The sequence below is a fragment of the Callorhinus ursinus genome, unplaced genomic scaffold, assembly GCF_003265705.2.
Source record: "Callorhinus ursinus isolate GAN/ISIS: 27379988/994484 unplaced genomic scaffold, GSC_fseal_2.0 scaffold38, whole genome shotgun sequence".
Classification (NCBI taxonomy): domain Eukaryota; kingdom Metazoa; phylum Chordata; class Mammalia; order Carnivora; family Otariidae; genus Callorhinus; species Callorhinus ursinus.
Genome location: NW_027397100.1, coordinates 7,621,106 through 7,644,066, shown reverse-complemented (window position 1 = coordinate 7,644,066; position 22,961 = coordinate 7,621,106). Strand labels below are relative to the sequence as shown.

General features: G+C 50.9%; 1 protein-coding gene across 3 annotated transcripts in view; it reads left to right on the top strand.

Annotated features, from left to right (window-relative positions):
* DHX35 (DEAH-box helicase 35) overlaps positions 1 to 22,961 on the top strand; it is a 126,287-nt gene that overhangs the window by 98,337 nt on the left and 4,989 nt on the right. The window contains exons 22-23 of one of the 3 annotated variants that reach the window (XR_012374694.1): positions 8,201 to 8,426; positions 8,580 to 8,900. The exons of 1 other annotated variant lie outside the window; for it this stretch is intronic. Coding sequence is in view for 1 of the 2 variants with exons in the window: in XM_073880423.1 (XP_073736524.1) it covers positions 683 to 808 (126 nt within the window). In the remaining variant the exon portion in view is untranslated. Of the gene's footprint in view, positions 1 to 682; positions 945 to 8,200; positions 8,427 to 8,579; positions 8,901 to 22,961 lie in introns of those variants that run through there. One more of the 3 variants, XM_073880423.1, reaches the window with a different exon arrangement.

Here is a 22,961-nt window from a genome sequence, read left to right as displayed (position 1 = left end):
TAGGACAGTCCCCACATGAACAGGCCTGAGCTAGGCTGCTGGAGGCAGAGGGACCCTTGGAGGCCAGATGCAGAGGAACCCAGTTCCCCCAGCTGAGGCCATCCTAGACCGTCGTATAGCCGTCTTCCCTGCAGTCCCATGAGCGCGCCCAGTCCGGGCCAGCAGAGGTGCCCTGCGTTCCTGGCTGCTGAGCACAGGTGCGTGACTGGGCACTGCTGAGCCATAGGCCTGTGAGCAAGAATAGTTTTCTCAGGTCCTTGTGTATCAGCGTGATTTGTTATGCAGCCTTATTGTGGCAAAACACACCTGCTGATAAATAACAAGCCCGTATGGGCACATGGACAGCTACACACGGCAGCGTGCCCTGCACATGGACACGTAGGCTGGGTAGCTCTGGATAGCAGGATTACTAGTTAGTTATCTATTGCTGTGCGAAAAGTGATCCCCAGTTAGGAGGCTTAGCTCCACAAACATCTCCGAGTTCCTGTGGGTGGGAAATCAGGGCATGGCTCAGCCGGACGCCTCTCTCGGCAGCTCACTCGCGAGCTCGGGGGCTGTAGCCTCACGCTGGCTGAAGGCTCCTCCTCTCTGGGAACCTGAGGATTCCTGCCCCTCCTCCAGCTTCAGGATACACTGTCCGGACCCTGAATTGGGAGGTCTGAAGGGAGCGCTTCCTTTCCAGGCAAAACGGCCTCAATTCCAGTGCCAGGACCAGGATGGATGCTTCTGTCTGTCTGTCAAAAAGCAGACACGCATGGATGTTCATAGTGGCTTTATTCGTAATAACCCAAACTGGAAAGAATCCTGACATCTATCAACAGTAAAATGGATAAAGTGTGGCCTGCTCATGCACTGGAGTGCTACATAGCAGTGAAAATGAAGTACACACAGCACGATGAATCTCATGGACTTAATGTTGAGCCACACCAGCCAGCAACAGAAGGCGAGATGCTGTGAGTACACTGGGGTCAGCTTCCAAAAGGAAGCAGTGTAATCTACGGCTGGAAAGTGGGAACGCGTTTACTCTCGGGGTGGGGGGAGGGGGGCTGGAAGAGGATAGGAGGGGTTTGGGGTATGGATACTGTTCTGCACCCCTCTTAAATCCGGGTGCTGGTTTCATGGATGGGTCACTTTGGGAAACTCCACACTTAGCTTTTGCCCTTTTCCATATGTACAATGCGCTTGAATGAAAAGTGTACGGAGCATAAAGCCACACTAGAGAGTCAAACAGTGGGGTGCTGGGGCGTGGTGGGAAGGGGAAGGTGACGGGTGGTGCTGGAGCATCAGCAGGGACTAGGTCATGCTGGAACTGTCAAGGCAGATTAGAGATGCCGAACATTCCTCTGGGAGCAGTGGGGGTGGGGTGGGGTGTGTGTAACAGGCAAATACCGTATTTCCACTTTCATTTCAGAAAGCTTGCCCTGGAGCTGGGGCGGGGAAGGATACCAGGGGCGAGAGTGGAAGCTGGGAGATGGGTTAGGAGGTCCTTGACATGGTCCCAGGAAAGAGGACAGAGGCTTGCGCTCCGGGGAGGCAGTGGTGACAGGGAGAAGTGCAGGATTCTGGGGGACATCTGAGAAGTTGAGTTGACCAAGCTGGAGGAAGTAATGTGGGGGCTGGGGGCGGAGACAGTGCAGGAGGAATTAACAAGATGGCATCTCTTCAGCAAAGTTCACTGAGGATAACGAGCACGCCTGGCATTTGGCTAACGAGTGTAGTGGCGTTAGTCCCCCGTCTGGGGTTGGGAGGCTGCCTCTGAGGAGCTACTGATACCTGTGCACTGAGCTTCCAGAAGGGCAGGCAGAGTCTTGGCTATGGAGAGGTGGCTTTTGAGCAGAGTGGCAGAGTGTGTCCCCTATACGCTCTCTCTCTAGGAAGTTGGATGCTGTGCATCCTGAGACTCTGGGGGGAACAGCCCATGTTCCACCCTTCTCCCCCAGCCCCCACTCATTCAGATCATCTCATAGGACTGACGCCCCTTCCCTGTGCCCCTCACCTCCACCCTTTGCTTCAGTCTGGTTCCTGAGCTTTGAACTCTGTATTGTCAGGATTTTGTTGACTTATATAACTAAGATATCTAGAGATATGTCCACCTTCTGGAAGCACTGGATCCAGGGCTTTGACCAGCGGCATCAGAATCTGCTTACCTCTCAGTGCTCCTTTCCTTTCTGTGTTCTTCTCAGTCAAAATGGCTCCTACAGTGCTAGGCTTACACCTTCACTGTTCAGCAACCCAGAGCTGAGAAGATTTTTAAATTTTCATGGTAGTTCCAGCAACTACTGCAGGACTGACTCGTTGGTGTGGACCAGCCATGGGTCAGGCAGAATGTGCATTTTGCCTGGCCAGGCATGTATCAGCGCTCACACAGAGGGCGCGCCGGGTCAGCCCAGCTCAAACCACATGATGTCGCATCAGATCGGGGTGCTGGAGCCAGAGCAAAGGGGAATGCAGGTGGGCAGGCAGACCCCACCTCGTCCCTGCCTCCCGGCTGGCATCCCTTACTTCCAGGATCGGGAGTTCGCCTACTTACGCAGCCTCATGTTTGGCCCTGACACCTTCCTTTGGTTGGTTGTCTGGAGCAGGATATTTTGTGTCAACTTCATCGAGCCCTGTCCCCATGCTGATGACCGAGGAGCACTGTATCAGGGTTCTCCAGAGAAACAGAGAAAGGATGCATACGTATGGCTAATTTACATATGATATGTACATACAATATATAAAGAGATTTATTATAAGGAGTTGGTTCACATTGTTATGGAGGCTGACAAGTTCCAAGATATGCAGGGTGGACCTATAAGCTAGAGCCACAGGAGAGCCCATGGTGTCATTCCAGTCTGAGATCAGCAGGCTCAAGACCCAGAAGAGATATTTCAGTTTGAGTCTGAAGGCAGGACAAAGGCTGCTGTCCCAGTCCTGAGGCGATCAGGAAGAATGCTCTCTTTATTTTATTTTATTTTTAATTTTTGTTTTTTAAATAATTTTTTATTGTTATGTTAATCACCATACATTACATCATTAGTTTTTGATGTAGTGTTCCATGATTCATTGTTTGTGCATAACACCCAGTGCTCCACGCAGAACGTGCCCTCTTTAATACCCATCACCAGGCTAACCCATCCCCCCACCCCCCTCCCCTCTAGAACCCTCAGTTTGTTTTTCAGAGTCCATCGTCTCTCATGGTTCGTCTCCCCCTCCGACTTACTCCCCTTCATTCTTCCCCTCCTGATATCTTCTTCTTCTTTTTTTTTTTCTTAACATATATTGCATTATTTGTTTCAGAAGTACAGATCCGTGATGGAAGAGTGCTCTCTTACATGGGGAAAGGTCAGCCTTTTTGTTCTGTCCAGGCCTTCACCTGATTGGAGGAGGCCCACCCCCATTAGGGAGGTCAATCAGCTCTACTCAGTTTACCAGTTCAAATCTTAATCTCATTGAGAAACACCCAGAATACTGTTTGGCTAGCTGTCTGGGCATTCTGTGGCTCAGTCAAGTTGACACATAGAATTCACTATGGAAGGTACCAAGAAGGTTAGCTCTGACTCTACAGCTGGGTCAGAGGGCTGGTCAGAGAGCTGGGTTGAGTCAGAACGCTGACAGGACATCCTCTGTGCCCAGAACAACCTTCATGCCCACCTCCGAGCAGGCTGCTTGGCTCGTCTGCCTGTATCTCACCCCTAAATAATGTCTTTATTTTCATCAAGGCCTAAGTGGAGGGCTGGGGGATCCAGAGAAGGCCCGTTTCCAGATGTTCTGCAGGTGCCCCAGCTCTGTCATCCATCTCCCCGCTGTTCCGTGCATCAGGGAAGGCTGATCCCCATGAACTGTGACTCTGGGGCTCCCTGTGCCCTGGCTTCCAGTGTTGGAGGGGCTGCTCGTCCCCTGCTCGTGGGGGTGTGTTCCTGTGTCCCTGCCCCCACCTCTTCTCAGCCCTCAGGTGCAGGGACCAGACTGGCTCTTGCTGGCTCCACCCTGCCTCTGGTGCCCTCACTCCTGCCCACACCTCCGTCCACATTCCCCTCATTACGTCTCCTCAGCATCCCAGTGGAGTGTGCTGACTGAGGGCAGCCTTCCTATGGGGAGCCAACTCCAGGGAGCAGGTGGTGGTCTGCAGTGGGCTCTTCCCTCCTTCCTCTGCCCCAGGCACTACCAAGTGTGTGTTAGTGCTTTCTGTTCTGAAAAGGCTCAGATTAGCCGAGCAGGGTCACTCTAAGCGAATCCCATCCCCCTTCATTGTGATGATGATTTGGGGCCTGCAGCTGAGCCTGGGTCACTTTCTTTCCCGGCCTCTTATTAGTTGTGTGAATTGTGGCAAGTCCAGTGAACTTTCTGAGCCTCACCTGCCTCATCTGTAGAGTGGGTATAATAAAACCTTCCCAGAGGCTGCTCTCCGCAACTTACTTTATTTGAACAGTGGACTCTGTCTTTGGGGAGAGTTAACTTTGGCCACTCACTCACTCACTCAGGAACCACTCTCTGGGCTCCACAATGTGCCAGACAGTGGTGTTTGACCATTATCCATCGGGCTGGAAGAACTCCCTTCCCTTTTTCCCTGTCTTCCAGTCTAAGGATTTAAAAAAAAAACAACTTAGGTACAATTTACATAAGATAAAACTCATGCATTTTATTTATTTATGTATTTATTTAGAGCTTGTGTGTGTGTGTGAGCAAGGCTAGGGAGGGGACAGAGGGAGAGAGAGAGAATCCCAGCAGACTCCCTGCTGAGCACGGAGCCAACTGGGGCTTGATCTCACCACCCTGAGACCATGACCTGCGCCGAAATTAAGAGTTGGATGCTTAACCGACTGAGCCACCCAGGTGCCCCTAAACTCATACATTTTATGTTTATAAGTCAATGATTTTTTTTTTAAAGATTTTATTTGTTTGACAGAGAGAGACACAGCGAGAGAGGGAACACAAGCAGGGGGAGTGGTAGAGGGAGAAGCAGGCCTCCCGTGGAGCAGGGAGCCCGATGCGGGGCTCGATCCCAGGACCCCGGGATCATGACCTGAGCCGAAGGCAGACGCTTAACGACTGAGCCACCCAGGCGCCCCTACAGACCAATGATTTTTGATAAATGTATACAGTTGTGTAACCCCCACCCCAGTCAAGACGGAGAACATTTCCATGACTCTGGAAAGTTTCCCTCGACCCCTTTGTGCAATCTCCCACCCACCCCGTCACCCTCACCCTCAGACACCCACTGATCTGATTTCAGTCACTTTCCCTGAGCTTAAGTTATCCCTTGCTTTTATTTTTGAGGCTGTGTTTCTTTTTCCCCTTTCTCTTTGGGGCACACATCTCTTTGGTAAAAACAAGATTCATTGTTTTACCATCTCGCTTCTCAAACTGTTGTTGATAATGGCCAGATACAACACACTGTGCACAAATACACCTACGCACGCATTCACACACGCAACACAGACATTTATGCGTATACTCACACATACAGGAAATCTCCAGGAAACTGAGGCTCAAAGAGACCTAGACCAAGGTAAGGCAAAAAACACAGTTTTGTTTTTATTGAAACCCTTCACGTTGGTGTGTGCGCACGCGCGCACACACACGCACACGCACACACGCACACGCACGCGCGCGCACACACGCACACGCACACGCACGCGCGCGCACACACGCACACGCACACGCACACACGCACACGCACGCAGCCCCTGAAGCCAAGAACCATTTGCTACCACCTTCTGCTCCCCTGTCAGAGATGGAGCAAGAGGAGAAAAATCGGAATTCGTGCCCTGTCTCAAAAGTAAAAGGGACAAATTAGTTTCTTGTCAGTGTACTGCAATAAATACGTTGTCATTTTTATCCCCCAGTGAATCATGGTCTCCATTTCTCCCGTAACTATTATGCAGTCTGCTGGTACTATATCATTTTTTGGTAATTTTATTTTCACCAATTGTTTTATGAAACTTTTGAGTTTTATGGACACTAAAACAAATCTAGCCTGCGAGTGTTATAGTCCTTTAAATCATCGGCAGGAAATCTCAAGGTTCCTCCAGACTGTGGCGGAAGGAGGCTTTAGGGAAGAAGGATTACCCCTAGCTTATAAACTGAGCAAAGACCCAGAGATAAGTTTGTAAAAGGGACATAGATCACGACGGGTGAGAACCAGGGTGTAAAACATCTTCCTGCTCAGCTCCTCGAAGAATAAAAATGGACTTTTATTTAGCAGAAACACCAAAGTAGTAGGAGGGAAGGAATACACGGTTCTGCCCCAACAGCCCAGATTTCCCTCTGAGTCTGTGTGAGCCCCACGCCAGCTCCTCGCTGCTGGGAGGACAGTCACGTCAGGGACCCCCTTAGGGGCCACTGAGCGTGTCTGTGATGTCCACTCAGAGCACAGCCCACCTCCCCTCCCCTCGCAAATGTCAAAGTCACATCCCCGTGGTGACCAGTGAAAAAAGAGGTAAAAACGGATTCTAAAACACATGTTAAAAAAAAAACAAAACATAAACCTGACAAGGCGAGAATAGCTAAATCGATTTGGAAAAAAGGCTGGCCTTACCAAGTGTTAAAATGCATTATAAAGCTACAATAATAAAACCAGTATGTTACTGGCATAAAACTAGACGGATAAATCAATGGAATGAAATAGATAGTCCTGAATAACTGGGGTCCGTGAACAATGAAGGGTCACATATCAGTGGAAGAGGGATGGATTATTCAGTAAATGCTACCTGTAAATCTGGTTATTTGGAAAACAGTCAATTTAGAACTTCATCTCATTCTAGAGTCCAAAAAATAAAAATTAGATGGTTGAAATGGTGGAAGGTAAAAAATAAAACAATAGAAGTCTAGAAGAAAGGATAAAAAGAGAATTATTTGATCTCTAGCTGAGGAGGGTTTTATCCTTGACCTTGGATAGAAATGCCAAGGAAGGTGATGGACAGATTTAGCTTTGAAGTACTTGCCTATATTTTCAAGATATAGCCCTCAAGTAAAGGTCAAAAGTCAAAGTGACAGAATCTTTTTTGACATATGTGACAGCAAAGGTTAACGTCCATAAATTCATAAAGAAAATCACTGACACTTAATCGAATGGGCAAAGGGTAAAGCTGTATAATTCTTTGAAGAATAAATATAAATACCTCCCAAGCATAGGAGAACATCTCCAACCATACTAGTTGTGACGGTTAATTTTATGTGTCAACTTGCCTGGGCCATGGGTCTGCCCAGGCATGGTCACATATTATTCTGGAATGTGTCTGTGAGGGTGTTTCTGGATGAGATTAAGATTTGAATTGGTAGAGTGAGTAAAGCAGATCGCCTTCCCCAATGTGGGTGGGCCTCATCCAATCAGTTGAAGGCTTGAATGTAATGAAAAGGCAGACGCTCCTGTGAGTAGGAGAGCACTTCTGCTTGACAGCCTTTGAGCCAGGAAATGTGTTCTCCCCCTGCCTTTGGACTCGAACTGAAATATCGGCTCTTCTTGGGTCTTGAGCCTGCTGGCTTTCAGACTAGAACTACACCATCAACTCTCTTAGGTCTCCAACTTGCTGACTGCAGATCTTGGGACCTGTCAGCCTCCCTGATCATGTGAGCCAATTCTTTATAATAAGTCTTGTTTTATATATATCTCCATATCCTTTTGGTTCTATTTCTCTGGACAACACTGACTAGTAATCTAGTCATCAGAGAAATACAAACTAAAGTCCTGATGATGGGCACCTGGGTGGCTCCGTTGGTTAAGTGTCTGCCTTCGGCTCAGATCATGATCCTGGGGTCCTGTGATCAGGCCGCACATCGGGCTCCCTGCTCAGCGGGGAGTCTGCTTCTCCCTCTCCCTCTGCTGCTCCCCCTGCTCATGCTCTCTCTCTCTCTCTCTCTGTCAAATAAAATAAATAAATAAATAAATAAATAAATAAATAAATAAATAAAATCTAAAAAAAAAAAAAGTCCCGATGATATGCTAGCTTTTCTCATGCCTCTGGATTTATTGAGGATTCTCTGGGATCCTCCCCATCAGCATCTAGACATTCTCAAGACCCTCCCAATGTCAAGAAAGTCTGTCTCTCGTTCCTCTCCAGCCCTCTCCAACTGCTAGCCTCTCCAGTCCCTGCCACAGTCCACTTTCTTTAGATGTGGATCTTTAGATCTCTTTGTATCTCAAGATGGGACTCTCCCCTCTGTGCCGTCCCGTCGTCAAGCACGTCACCCTGGCTTCCCTGCCCCCTTCTTCCATCAGAACCCAGGTCTTAACCAGCGGCTTGGTGTCCAGCCATGTCATTTCAGGGGGCGCCCTCGGGCCGGGAAGGATGTGCTGCCGTGTGCCAGAGCCCCCTGCTAGAGATCAACAGGACCAGTGCAGCCCTTCCTTATTAGACTTTTCCAGTGCCCTTGCCCGGCGGCAGGGCAGAGATGAGATTCTGCAGGGAGAGAGGAGAAGAGCGCCGGAGACAAAGACCCTTCAGGTAGGTTTTGAAGTAGCAGTTTTGCCCCCAGTGTTTGCAGGTAAATGAGCACATGTCTGCAAACGGGCTGTTTCTGGCTGTCCGTCCCCGGTAGGAAACAGAGCCTCCAAAGAGTCAGCCTTTTCGATTTTATTTGTTTAACGTTGCATTTAGAAAACGTAGCAGATATCCTGTGAAGCCTTTGAAAAGGTGAACAAGGTTTCCTCCTTGTCCTCCACGCCCCACTGGGCTTTGTGTGTGCACACGGCGGCATCCGGCGCCGGAAGGCCACCTGCGCCCAGGTGACCTGGCTTCAACGTCCTCCAGCCCAGCCCGTTCTCTCGACAGCAGCCAAAAGAAGCTTTCTGAGACATTGCTGAAATCCCCGCAACTCCCCCCAGTTCAGAAGCCTGCGGAGGCTTCCATTTGCATTTACGGTAAAATCTTCCCTCCTTCCTGGCCTCGCTCCTTGCCTGGCTCTCCAGTCTTCTTGTCCCCTGCCTCTTGAATCCCTCGGGTAGGTCTTATTGGCCTTGTTCATATTTCCAGGACGCCCCACACTTGCCCGTGGGGGGGCCCTCTGCCTCCAGTGCTCCTGCCCTGTGTTCCACAGGCTGGTTCCTGCTCCCGGCGGGCTCCCTGCCAGCCGCTGTCTCAGGGGCTGTGAGTGTCCCTTTTAGTCCTTTAAAAAAAATTTTTTTTAAAGAGTTTATTTGAGCAAAAATCAGTTTGAATTGGGCCAAACCAAAGAGTGATGAAGAGGGGTCCCCCATTTTATTCTTTCTCCTGGTCTTGTTTCCTCTTCAGCACTCCTCAGAACCTGCGATTTTTATTTTTTAGAGATTTTATTTATTGATTTGAGACAGCGAGAGCAGGAGAGCACAAGCAGGGGGAGGTGCAGAGGGAGAGGGAGAAGCAGGCTTCCCGCTGAGCAGGGCGCCCGATGCGGGGCTCCATCACAGGACCCTGGGATCATGACCTGAGCTGAAGGCAGACACTTAACTGACTGAGCCACCCAGTCTCCCCAGAACTTGGGATTTTTAAACAGTTAACTTGATTGCTCACTTGCATCTTGCCTGACTGACTTTCATGGGAAAGTAAGCGCCTTGAGGACGGGCATATCTCCGTGGCACGCCCAGCAACTAACACAGCACTTGATACATAGAAGACACTCGATATAAATTTCCAGACAAACTGATTGAGCGAGAATAAATGATTGAGATAAAGTGGCTTTGGCTTTTGGAAAGCATGCCTCCCCTCCCCTGAACTCCCAAGAACTAGCGGTCCCCAAACGGCACCTTCCCGGGGGCGTGTCGGGTGTGAGGATGACAGGTGGAGGACTTAACTGGCAGAGGCTGTTGGTGGCTGGCTGTCTGTGGCGAAGGGGGTAGGTTGTACCAGGTGTGTGCATTGACTGATTTCGGTTCTACAGCGATGCTTTTGGAACTCTGATGTGCACAGAAATCACTTTGTTAAAATGCAGATTCAGATGCAGTAGATCTGGGGTGCATCCCGAGATGTGGCTTTTCAATGCAGCTCCCTCCCGGGTGATACTGATGCTGTTAGCCCAGGGCCCACACTTATACAGCAGGGTCTCCACCACTGGTTCTCAAATGTGGTCTTCCATTACATCACCTGGAGTGGCTTTGATGATCCCTAGAGATTCTGCTGGGTTGGTCTGGCATCGAGGTCTTCTGAAAACCAGGTGATGCTCATGTGTAGCCAAGTTTGAGAACTTTTGTTGTGAACGGTGTTTTACTTTATAAATAATTGTGACAAAATGAAGAAATTTGATTTGTCAGGATTCTTTTCGGAAAGAGCACTGCATTTAAAAAAATTTTTTATTGTTATGTTAATCACAATACATTACATCATTAGTTTTTGATGTAGTGTTTCATGATTCATTGTTTGTGCATAACACCCAGTGCTCCACGCAGAACGTGCCCTCTTTAATACCCATCACCAGGCTAACCCATCCCCCCACCCCCCTCCCCTCTAGAACCCTCAGTTTGTTTTTCAGTGTCCATTGTCTCCCATGGTTCGTCTCCCCCTCCGATTTACTCCCCTTCATTCTTCCCCTCCTGCTATCTTCTTCTTCTTCTTTTTTTTTTCTTAACATATATTGCATTATTTGTGTCAGAGGTACAGATCTGTGATTCAACAGTCTTGCACAATTCACAGCACTCACCGTAGCACATACCCTCCCCAATGTCTATCACTCAGGCACCCCATCCCTCCCACCCCCCCACCACTCCAGCAACCCTCAGTTTGTTACCTGAGATTAAGAATTCCTCATATCAGTGAGGTCATATGATACATGTCTTTCTCTGATTGACTTATTTCGCTCAGCATAACACCCTCCAGTTCCATCCACGTCGTTGCAAATGGCAAGATCTCATTCCTTTTGATGGCTGCATAATATTCCATTGTGTATATATACCACATCTTCTTTATCCATTCATCTGTCAATGGACATCTTGGAAGAGCACTGCATTTTTATGGAAGAGGAAACTTCCTTGACCAGCCTGTCTGTGACGGAGCCTGAGTCTGGGTGGGGTGAATGCTTCTGCAAGCTGAGGCAGAGACAGACCTGCTGCCTGCCTGTGGAAACAGGTGTGAGCGTGTGGGTCCCAGAGATTGAGGAAGACCTCCTGCTCCTTCCTCTCAACTGTTCAGAAAAATTAATAAAACTAATAAAGTAGTGAAAATGCTTGAAATAAAGCATTTCAAGAATTGAAATATTTATTTCAAAGGCTGCCAGTGAAGGCAGCGTTTCCCAGGCTTACCTGTGCATTGGAATCACTTGGGGATCTTTGAGACACTCCAGATGAACTCACAATCTTGGGATGGGACACAGGCACCAGAACTTTCTGAAGCTTCCCTGGGCATTGCAACGTGCAGACATGTTTGGGAACCACCAGGTTCAGGAAATGAGCCTCTAGCAGCTCTGGGGGATCCCCCGAAGGCTGGGATGTTTCTGGGTTCTAGAATTTGTTGCTTCAAATCCAATGGAACCAAAATTCCAAGGCCAGGGAGGCCCCAGCCAACCAGCATTAGGGAGGCACTTGGTTTGAGAAGAGAACTGCTTCTGGAAGCCTCAGTTTCCTCCTCTGTAAAATGGGACTAATAATTCCTACGCAGTGGAAATGTTTTGAGGAATCAAGGAGAGGATGTGGGTGGATGTGCTCTGTAACCTGCTGTATGAAGAGAAAGCTCCATGTGGACTTTTAAGTACGGTTTGCTATTTTACACGCATGGCTTTTGGTAGAAAAGAATAACAGAGGAGAATAATTTGTTAATTTAGGCTCAGAATTATCCACCAGCATAGAGACGTGCTACCTCAAGCACCACCTTGTGGTAGAAACTGGAGTTGTAGGAGTGGGAGCTGGATGCTTCTTTTGGTGGATGATCTGGGCCGGTTTAAATAGGTTTAAATAGTCTGAACTCTAGCAAGAGATTTTTAACCTCTGCACCAATGACATTTTAGGCCTAATGATTCTTTGTTGGGGGGGAGTATCTTTTGCAAACTAGGCCGTTAAGCAATATCCATGGCCTCTACTCACTAAGTAGCACCCCTCCCTGCAGGTATGACAACCAAAAATGTCTCCATATTTTGCCAAATGTCCCTTGAGGGACTGAACTGCCCCTGGTTGGGAACCACTGAGCTACAGCAGACAACAATAGTAATCATAATAATAATATGCGCTAACAGTGTGGCTATCATAATGCTTGAAACGAAGGGTATTTATTTCAAAGGCTGCCAGTGGGAAGGGGAGACTGAGCTCCCCACCCACATGCCCAGCAGGGCATGTGCCTGTGTCCAGCGGCTGGCAGGATGATGCCCCCAGTGGCTGGTGGGCAGTGCATGTGTGCGTGAGGGTCTGCACGTGCCTAGCTGGGGTCCCTGTGCCCGCAGGAGTACAATATTGAATAGCAAATCCCAATGCCACGACAAGTGGAGACAGAGAGCCCATGGAAGAAAGGAAGAAGTTTTATATTTTAGGACTTTTAGCGGCACATTTTTCTTGCTTTTTGAACAAGGGGTCCCACATTTTCAGTTGGCACCGGGCTCTGCCAAGTCCATAGCTGGCCCTGGTGACAGAGACGGGTGAGGGACCATAAGAGTGGAAGGACTTTTGCATGGAGGTGGAGGGGTGGTAGAGCTTGGGAGCAGCTTTGGGAGACAAGGGGGAAGCTGACCCCAACCTGTGGCCCTGGCAGGCTCACCCCATGGGTCTGAGGCAAGAGTGCTGCACAGTGTAGAGTGTTGTTTGCATGTGCGTGGATACCCCAGCCCCAAATCCGACCTCCGTCTACACCCCCAGACTGCTGTTCTGGGCCACCCCCCAGTCTAGTGGCATGTCTGTCTTGCGGATGGACCTGGGAGAGAGGCCTGTGTAGACCCTGGAAGTGAGCTTGGTAGATGGGCCGGTTTAAATAGATTTAAATAAGTTTAAATAGTCTGAACTCTAGCAGAGATTTTTAACCTCTGCACCAATGACATTTTAGACCTACTGATTCTTTGGGCAGAGAATTCTGGGGTGCAGGTACCTGGAACATGGTCTGGGAGGAGGGTGTGGGCTCCCAGAGGGCATGACCTGTTGGTCCCACCCACTGGGCATATGGAAGGTGAGACTGGAGAGTTGGGCGGGGCCTGGGTCCGGGAGTGGAACTGATGTGGAGGGACATAGGGTGTGAAGGGAAGGGCAGTGGCTGTTGCAGTTTGCTCAAGGAACAGCTCTGGGAGGGAGGGGCTGGGAGGCTGGGCTCAGGGAGAGGAAGCCAGGAGCCTGGGAAGCCTGGGGGTTGCACCGGCCCAGGTGTGGCCTCACAGGTGTGGATGCAGATACAGGAGCCTGCACTGGTCAGGGGAAGGAAGGGCCCCGCTGCCTCCCCCAGCAGCAGCACCCCCTTCCGTTCCCAAGGGGACTTTCCTCTCCTCCCCCCCGGCAAAATCTTCTTTTCTTCCTTGGCAGCTCATTTTCCGAGGAGAGCGGGTATACTTTTATACATACGGAAAGGTGGAAAAGGCATTCCAAGTGGAGGGCGCAGCATGAGCAAAGGCCCCGAAGCAGGAGAACTTGGGGGCAAAAAGAAGAGTGCTCGAGAGGAAGGTGGAGGGGTGTGGGCCCCATGGAGAAGGTCTTCCCGTGGGGGTGACAAGGGACACTTGCTGTATGGGTGACGGGGAGCCCTGCAGTGTGGCAGCCGAGGGCTGACAAAGTCAGATGGTGTGAGAGTGGTGTGTGGGGGCTGTGTGGGGACACGGGAGGGATGCTGGAACTTGGGGAGTGGCCTTGAGAAGGGGGACAGATAGATGATGGAAGCATGGGGAGAAAAGTGGTGGGGCTGGGGTGGAGGGTGAGGGAGGGGTGTATCCATGATGCACCCCGGGGTTTTGGGTTAGGAGAGAGTGAAGGGCAGGTGTATGAATCGCATCTGAGTGGGAACCCGGGAACCCAACGCATTTTCAAACCAGTTAACTGAGAGCAGTATCACGAAGGGGCCATTTGCACGCAGGCAGGCAGGATGAAGGAGCCGCGGGGTGCCCATCCCCAATGCTGGGGAGCCTTTGCCAAGTGCAGGGGAGGGGGCGAAGGGGAGTGGTTGCCCAAGGGGGCTAGGTGGAGAGGGCTCCTTGGCAGAGCCGGGGCCATGGGTGGACCCATGTTTACCCGCAGGGATCTCTCAGGGCAGGGGGCCAGGGAATAAATATCCCAACCTCTCTCCTCCAGCTTCTGGCTCTCCTGCCAGTGCCTCCCCGTAGTCTGAATCCAGCCCAAAGCTGGAGGGCAAGAGGTCCCTACAGGTCACTCTCTTTGGTCACCTAACGGGGTCACCAGGAGGCTGGTGAGAGGGGCCTGTGGGTCCGGGAGGCTTCTGGCAGGAATCCGAAGGAGGGTTGGGTTGGGGGTCTGCGCTGGCCATTTAAGGCAAAGGGAGAAGTCTGAGAAGAGCTGGATTTGGGAGGGGAGGGCTCTCAAGTGTTGTTTGGGCCCCTCCCGGCTTGCACACCCAGGCTGGGGCAGACGCAGGTGTGGAAGGGGGCGTGGGTACGTCTGCAAGTCTGTCCCTAGGAACTCACTTTCCACTTTGCCCTGGCAGACCTGGAATAAGAGCGTCTGGCTGGGGAGGGCTTACCCTGAGCCTCCAGCCCGTCCCTCCCAGCTGGGCCCTGGCCTTAGCCCCCAGTCCTGGGGGGTGGGGCACTTTCATCTCTCCCTTGGCCTCAGGCTGGCCCAGCCAGCAACAGCTCTGTCTCCTGCTGTCAGGGCTGCCAGGATGTGACAAGCGGCAGATGGGCCTCTGATCAATGGACCCCGTCCCTGAGCAAGGACGGTGGGGCTGGGGGCAGGATGGGGGAGCGGCCGCTAATGGATGGGCCTGGGAGCAGTGATGGATGGGCAGGAAGAAGCTGCCATTTGTCTTGGGAAGTGAGTGGCTCGAGGGAGGAGGAGAAGGGAGGGTAGCTGATGGGCTGGAGGGTGGAGAGAGAGCAGCAGAGGGTTGGGAGCCCAGGAGGGCGTTCTTTTCTGTCCTACCCCAGCTCCCCTGAGCCCTGGCCAAGAGGACCCTGCCCGCAGGGCGGAAGATGCCGAGGAGGCCAGCGAAGCTGGCAGTCAGATCATGTCCTCGCCCAGCTCGTTCAGGGGGAGTCAAGTTGCTGCAAGATCTTCCTTTGGGACCCTTGTGATCCTTCTTACCCTCTCCTGTCTCCTCTCTGCCCTTGCCCCCCCCCCCATGAATGTCCCCCCACCTCATGTCCCACTCTAGCCAACTGACTTGCTTGTTCATCCTCAGAGGCCTCCGTGCCTTTGCTCCGGCTGTGCCCCCAGGTGTGCGGCCCTTTCCCAGGTCCCCGCTCAGCGCTCGCCCTTCCTGTGGGCCAGGTGTCAGAGTAGGCCTGCCCTGGGCTCTCCTTGTCAAACAGCAAAGGCTCTGTGCCTGTGCCACGTGCTGTCACCCTTACCCCGCCTTATTACTACTTTAGTACCAGTCACCATCTGATATCCCATTTGTCTCCTTGCTGTGGTCTGTCTCCCTCACTGGACTGTGGACTCGGTGAGGGCAACTCCGTGAGTTGTCGCTTCTGTTCGCTGCTGTATTCCCAGGGCTGGCAGTAGCACTCCGGAGGGGCTCCACAAATATTTCCTCCCGGTATGAAAGAAAGGGTTCATACTCCAGCCCTGGCGCTTGCCGGCTTTGTGAGTCTGGACCGTCTCACTGAACTGTGTCCTCCCCTGCAAGTTGAGGGCGACTGTCCCTCTTCAGAGCCCCTGTGCAGATGACACCGGACAGGTGCATCTGCCTGGGGCCTGGCAATGGCCAGCATCCTCCACGGACCCGGAGCACGGGGTTGACCTTCTGTCTGTTCAACCCAAGTCTCTGCTCCTCACTGTGGACACCGCCCCCCGCCCCCCCGGAAAGCTGGCCTCCTCTGCTCCCCCAGCTAGCTCTGAAGGAGATGCTCTGACCTTACTCCTCAAACCACGGTCCTCCCCTGCCCCCCAAGGCTGAGCCTTGGTCCTCGTCACTCCCACCCTTCCTGTGCCCCGGACTAGAAACCTCCATATCCCAACAGCATCTTCCAGGTGGAGTGCTTTGGAGGCTGGCCGAGCCAGATTCAAATCCTTCTAAGTCCCACCCTAGCCCATAGATGCGTGCAAGCCACTTCTCTGAGTGCCGTGGATGCTGCTGGCCCCTCTCCTAATCATAGTCACCTTTATAGGTCAAAGGCTGCTTTCTGCAAACACCTGACCCTGCCTGGGGGCATTTTTCTGGCCTTGTGTTCAGGGTGCACGGGAAGTCAAAAGTAGCGGACCCTCGGGGCACCTGGGTGGCTCAGTCAGTTAAGTGTCCGACTCTTGGTTTCGGCTCACGTCGTGATCTCGGGGTCATGAGATCGAGCCCCGCGTCAGGCTCGACGCTTGGTGGGGAGCCTTCTTGAGATTCTGTCTCTCCCTCTGTCCTTCCCCCTGCTCGCGCTCTCTCCCGCGCTCTCTCTCTCTAAAAATAATGAAGTCTTCAGGAAAGGTAGTGGACCCTCCCATGCAGACGGTTGGAGGACCAGTCCCCCGGCCCCCCCGCCCCCCCGCGTTGGGGCGGGTCCGCCTCTTGGCGTCTTAAGAGTCAGTTGCCCAGTTACGCACAGACAATGACTCATGGACCACTGCATCCAAAACGAATGATGTAACATATGGTGATTAACATGACAATAAAAAAATAAAAAAAAAAGTCAGTTGCCCACACTGTGACCTGCTCAATAATTCTCTTTCCTGCTTTCCTTTCCTTCTCTTCTTCCCCTCCTCCCTCACCCACGGTGTTTCTAGGGATCCCCTCCCACGTCAGTCACTTGCACTTGCATCCTGTTTCAGGGTCTCCTTGGGGGGGGGAGCCCAAACCAAAAGACATGGTGCCTCAGTCTTTTCACCGTTAAAATGAAAAAGGACAGCGTTCCAACCTCCTGGGCTCGTGTGAGGGTTAATTTCATGTTGACTTGATTGGCCCCCCCGGGGCCCAGAGTTAACTCGCCTTCTGGGTGTGTCTGCGAGGTTGTCTCCCGATGAGGTTCGCACTGGAACGGGTGGGCTGAGTGAAGCAGGGGGTCCTCCCCGACGTAGGGGGCGGCATCCAATCCTTTGAGTGCCTGAAGAGAACAACAGGTAGAGGAAGGAATTTACCTCTTTTCTTCCAGCCTCGCCGTCCAAGCTAGGATATCCCACCTCATTTTCTCCTGCCCTTGGACTGAGATTCACACCACCAGCCCCCCTGGCCTTCAGGCCTTCAGACTCGGACTGAATTATGCCACTGCCCCCCAGCTTGCAGATTGCGGATTGCGGGATTTCTGGGTCTCCATAATTGTGTGGGCCAGTTCCTCCAAGTAAATCTCTGTATATATACATATCTTAGTGGTTCTGTTTCTCTGCAGAACTCTGACACACAATTCACCATAAGGATTAAATAAAAAGGTGCAGGTAAAAAGCACAGAGCCTAGCCTGTGTGCATTCTAGCTTAAAGCAAAATAACTAGCCCAATAGTTCCCCAAAAAGCAGCTAAGGTCCGGAGCAATGGGATCTTATGCCCTTGGTCTTCTCCTCTCCTGGTTGAACTGCTCCCAGCCAGTCTTGCCATTCGCTCCTCCCTGGATGAATTTTCTCTCCTCTCACTGTATGGTCATGTCCTTAGTATACTCAGTTCTGGCCAAGTACCTCTTGAAGTTTGGAATCCAAGTTCTAGGTGAGGCAAGGACAGTGCAGAGCCAACTGTCACCTCTTTGCTTTATACCTCTGTTGATGAATCCCTCTGTTAATGAATCTCCCGATGTCAGGGGCCATTAACTCCAGTGGTTCTTACTGCACTCATGAGGAAACTTCTAGCACTTGTTTTTTTTTTCCTTGTTGTGTTTTATTTAGTCCCGAGAGCCGAGCTTCTCACAGTCCCTGGGCACACTGGTAGACTGAGGACAAGGCTTAGAGCTCGAGGCTGTCAGGGTTGTTACAGAGTTTATCATCCTGGACAAGACCACCAGCAAGGGAATCTGTCAAACTGTAGAATTGTGAGAAATAATAAGTCATTATTATTTTAGACCACTGAGTTCTGAGATGACTGGTCACACAGCATTAGGTAATTGGTGCAGAAGTTGGTACAGGAAACAGCATTGCTGTAACAAACGCCCGAACCATTTGGTCTTGGCTTAGGGGCTGGGTGGTGGGCAGATGCTGCAGGGTTGCTGAGGGGTTGTCAGAGGCTGGAGGAAGGGCAGCTTGTGTTATATTGCGGGTGGGGGACAACTGACACATCTGTTGCCTGTGGCAGTTTAGAATATAGAAAATGTACTTGTACACTTGTGGGTCTACTTAAGAAGATCTCTGGACAGAATGTGAAGACCCCAGAGGGATGCTTGCCTGCTCCTAGCTGGATCTGATAACTTGGGAAGAGGGACACGAGCTCAGTAAGGAGCAACTTGGTTTGTGAGCAGATTTAAGAGAAATATAGAAGGTCGAGGACTTGCTGGGGTTGAAAAACAAAACTATCTCTTCTCTCTGGTCTCCCTAGCCAGTAAAAAAATTAAGTGAGGTGAGACCTGGCCTAAAGATAGAGTCTGGGGCACCAGCGTGGCTCAGTCAGTTAAGCGTGACTCTTGGTTTCAGCTCAGGTCATGATCTCGGTCGTGGGTTGGAGCCCCGTGTTGGGCTCTGCACTCAGCATGGAGTCTGCTTGTCCCTCTCCCTCTGCGCCTCCCCCTGTGCTCACACTCTCTCTAATAAATAAATAAAATCTTAAAAAAAAGATAGAGCCAATGATTTGGCTCCCCTTGTTAAGGTGTCTGAAAGATTTAAGGTGGTACTGATACCCTCTTGGTGACACAAAATGACTTCTAAGAACCTTAAGGCCCGGAAGGAGAGGGAAGGACAGAGGGAAAGAGAGAGAGAAAGAGAGAGGGAAAGAGCTGGAGGGAGAGTGAGAGAGAGGGGGAGAGCAACCTGTCTCAATTGGAGTGACCCTCAGCAGCTACATAGGAAACCCATAATGTTCTCAAGAGAATTGTATCAGTGAAAACACAGCAAGCTTGACTTACAGTGCCCATAGTTGTTCAAGGTGAAAATAGCCCTCTGAGTCCCCAACTTTTCTATGAAGATGAAGCAGGCTGAAAAAACCATTCAGCTGCACATGCCAGCCATTTCTGGAGGAAGAAGAAGGGTGATAAAGAGGGGGACACTCAAGAGTTCAGAGGGGAAAGCCAAGAGCCACAAACTCTTGATTCTCCCCTCTTTGTCATCCTTCTTTTGGACTAGGGAATTACTCCCAGGGAGCCAAACTCGCCCCTAATCAAGGGCTGTTCTCTGCCCCCGGAGGCAGAGGGAATTGGGAATGCATGCCTGGCTAGAGTGTAGTACCACTGTGAACCAAGAACTCTTCCTCCCCTTTTGGTTGGGAGTGTCTACTGTGGATGCCCCGTCCCCTTTTCGCCTTTACATGCTGGGTCTTAGTGGGGGGCAGGAAGAGCTCCTCACAATCCTCATCTACCTGTGACTCTGGTTCAGAAGTTCTGTGGACTGAATCCTGCCTCCGCAGATTCGTATGGGGAAGCCCTAACCCCCAGTGTGACTGTCCTTGGAGATGGAGCCTTTAGGAGATAATTAAGGTGAAGGGAGGCCATAGAGGTGGACTCCTAATCCGATAGGATCGGTAGCCTCCTAGGAAGAGGAAGAGGGAAAAATCCTTCCTTCTGTCTGTGTGTGTGCACCCAGCTCAGGCTGCATGAGGACACAGCAAGGAGGTGGCTGTCTGTAAGCTGGGACAAGAGCCCTCCCCGTAACCCGACGGTGCTGGTGCCCTAACCTCAGAATTCCAGCCTCTAGAATTATGAGAAAACAAGCCTCTGTTGCTTAAACCAGCTAGGCTATGGTATTTTGTTACACAACCTGTGTTGACTCACAAAAGCAGGTGAAATCCTGGACACCAGGCCTGAGCGTGAAGCACAGGGGGATGACATTTTTTGGAAGAGAGAATGAGCATATTTTGAATACAGGAGGAATGGAAGTCATTGTGGCAGGGAGTGGACAATTGATAAATTGAAGATCATGGACACAGGATTGGGTTGTCCCTCTCTGAAGAAACAGAGTCCGTTTTCCCGTACGGTGAATCTAAGCTGTGAATCTCTGCCGGCCTCAGGATCTGCTTGGACTCACAGAATGTGGTGGAAGTGATGCTGGCAAATTCTAGGGTGTAGAGAAATATTAGAGACAATCCATTGTGCTGTCATTAAGGGGTGGGCTAAATCAGCGATGGTACATCCACACTGTGGAATGCCCGATAGCGGCTAAAGCAATGGGAAGGATCTATTCCATCAGGATGGATGGAAATATCTCTAAGACGTACTGTTGGGTCAAGCAAGGAAATTTGCTGAATGGCAGCTTGAAGTAAGATTTGATCTGGGTCAAAACATAAGCACACAAAACAATACCATATCTTTTCCTGTGGCTACAAGGATGCATGTGTATGTGTGTGTGCAAGATCATTAGAACAAAAGAGGGAGAGAAAAGTCTGGTAGGAAACACACCAAATGGAAAGGAAGTGTTTAACTCTGGGGAGGGGTGAGGTTGTGGGTGGGTGGGGCGGTGGGGCGAGAAGGAGCTTTAGCTTTTTAATTCTGTTTACCTCTGCATTTGTTTTCTTGAAATAGTGAGAGTGTATCCATACATTAACTGTATAACTTAAAAAAGTTAAAAGCTAAGGAAAAAATTATCCAATAACCCAATCCAGAATTGGGCTCAGAGTAAGATGCTTTTCTCCCCGGCCTGTGGTTAGTGGGAAGCACAGCATCTCTTGGAGGGCACTTCTCCTGGGCTTGGGGCAGTTCTTCTATGACCCCGGGTACTGTCACCAGCCTTCCTGCCATCCTGGCCATCAGTCCCCTCCCCCTGGCATGCCTTCTCCCCTCTGCAGCTGGAAGGTCGCTCTCTCATGTGGGAGGCACAGATGTTCCCAAGCTGCGGTGGGCTCGAGGTGTCTGCCATCCATCACTGGCATGGCTTCAGCCCCAGCCCTGGCCTCCCACTTCCTCAGGAGCTTCTTGCCCTCCTGTCACTAAAACATCGCATTGTGTTGTCCAGAGCAGTTTTTATGGGGAGCAAGAGTAGTGAGGAGCGAAACAGAATAATGGGGCTTGGCTTTTCACAAGGCCCTAGGGGTTAAAACCTCCCTGCAGAGTTTGCTTTTTATGAAATGGGGACAAGAGTGTCTCACTCCTGAGGCTGCTGTGAAGAGCACATGGGGTGATGTAGGTAAAGCACCCCATGCAAGGGCTGGCATGGTACAGGTGCTTATAAAGGATTTCCCTTTTCTCTTCCCTCTGTAGCTGTGTGACTTTAGGCAAGTCACTTAACCTCTCTGAGCCATTCCTGTCAAATGGTAATAAAGACACCCTCCCTACCCCGGAGGGTTTGTTCATTCATTTAGCAGATGTTTATCGGAGACCCGTTATAGGTCATATAGGTCATGCACTTTGCTAAGTATTAGGGATATAGTGATGAATAAGACAGACAGAGTCTATGGTCTTAGGGTGATGATTGTCTCGTGGGAAAGACAGAAATAAAACACATAGCTGTGCTAGCAATTGTCGTGAGAAGCAATGAAGTACTTGGCACCTAGTAGGTTCTTGAGGGAGGCAGCCTCTTGTCGCCCACAGCCCTGGCCGTGTCTGAGCTTCGTGAAACTTCCTGGCGCCGGGGTACAGAGCTAACTTCCCCTGTCCTGGTCCTGGCTCATCACTGCCCAGGGATCTCTTGTATTGTTCTGACCGGCATCTCGGAAGATGTGGCTTCTCCCTTGGGCCAGAGCACTGCTGTTCTGAGCAACCACGATCTTCATTCCAGCCTTTCGTTGCCCTTTGCTGTGGGCTGTCTGGTTTCTTGTGAGACAGTCCTATTCTGTAGGAACTTTTCACCTTCCTTGCTGATGCAGAGCGTGGAGAGGTCCCCTGGGACCCCTCATCCTTGCCTCCAGAGTAATAACCATCCACTGAGCATTGTGACATGCCAGGGCACTTAACATTCATTATCTCTAATCTCAGAGCAACCCTGGGTGATATCATAATTCTCTTTTTATAGAGGGGGAAATGGAAGCTCAGAAAGGTTGAGTAAATGGCCCATGGCCACACAGCTGGTTAGTGGCTGTGTTGAATTCAAATCCAGTCACTCTGCCATTCTGAGGATGCTCTGCAACCATGTGATTGAATCAGGGTTGGGAAGAGTGGGGATGGGGTCAGGACAAAGGAGAGAAGTATAGAGGCTGGATAGGAAGAGTATAAGTCTGGAGGTAGGACCCTGGCATTCATGTCCTCAGCTCCTTTGGGAAGGTAACTTCATGCCCAGGGAAAGACAGGAGGGGTTGGAGAGGAGAACAGATGAGACATTCCTTAAATATTTTAGTCCCAAGACAGTATCTGAACAGTTGCACAGGTTGTACACTGCACAACTCCAGATGGCATCATTCACACTAGTTCATGAGAATAGCACCCTGTAGGGATATGTGGTTCACATCCTATGTTATAGGAGGTCTTCTCAGCAGTCCTAGCTATGATGCCATGGGGTCAGAAAGAATCTTTCTCCCCATGAAACAGGGGCCCTGCGCTCCTGCAAAGGAGAGAGATCAGAGAGGGACAGCCCTTAGCAGCCATTGAGTATCCTGGGAAGACTGAGGTAGAGGTGTGAGCCCTTTCTGCCCCAGCAAGCTATCCTGGGTCTCTCCTTCACCACAGTGCCTGCTCATAAGCACCTGGTGGTCTTACCCTCTTCTACCTCCTCTTTGTCCCAGGGTAGACTTGGGGCCCTAACCTGCCTTTTCTCCAGAACCCTTCCTACAGCCACTTGGGGGTTAAGGAGGCCCAGGGTGGGTTGAGGGAGGTCCCGATATGTCAGTGCGGCCATTGATCTGCCTCCAGCCGACTCAGCTCTGAGAGGTTTACCTCTTTGAAATGCAGGGGAGGCTTTGAGGCACTGGGCTGTCACACTGCCCAGTGCCCTCACTCACCCATGTCCCCCCTCCCCTCCT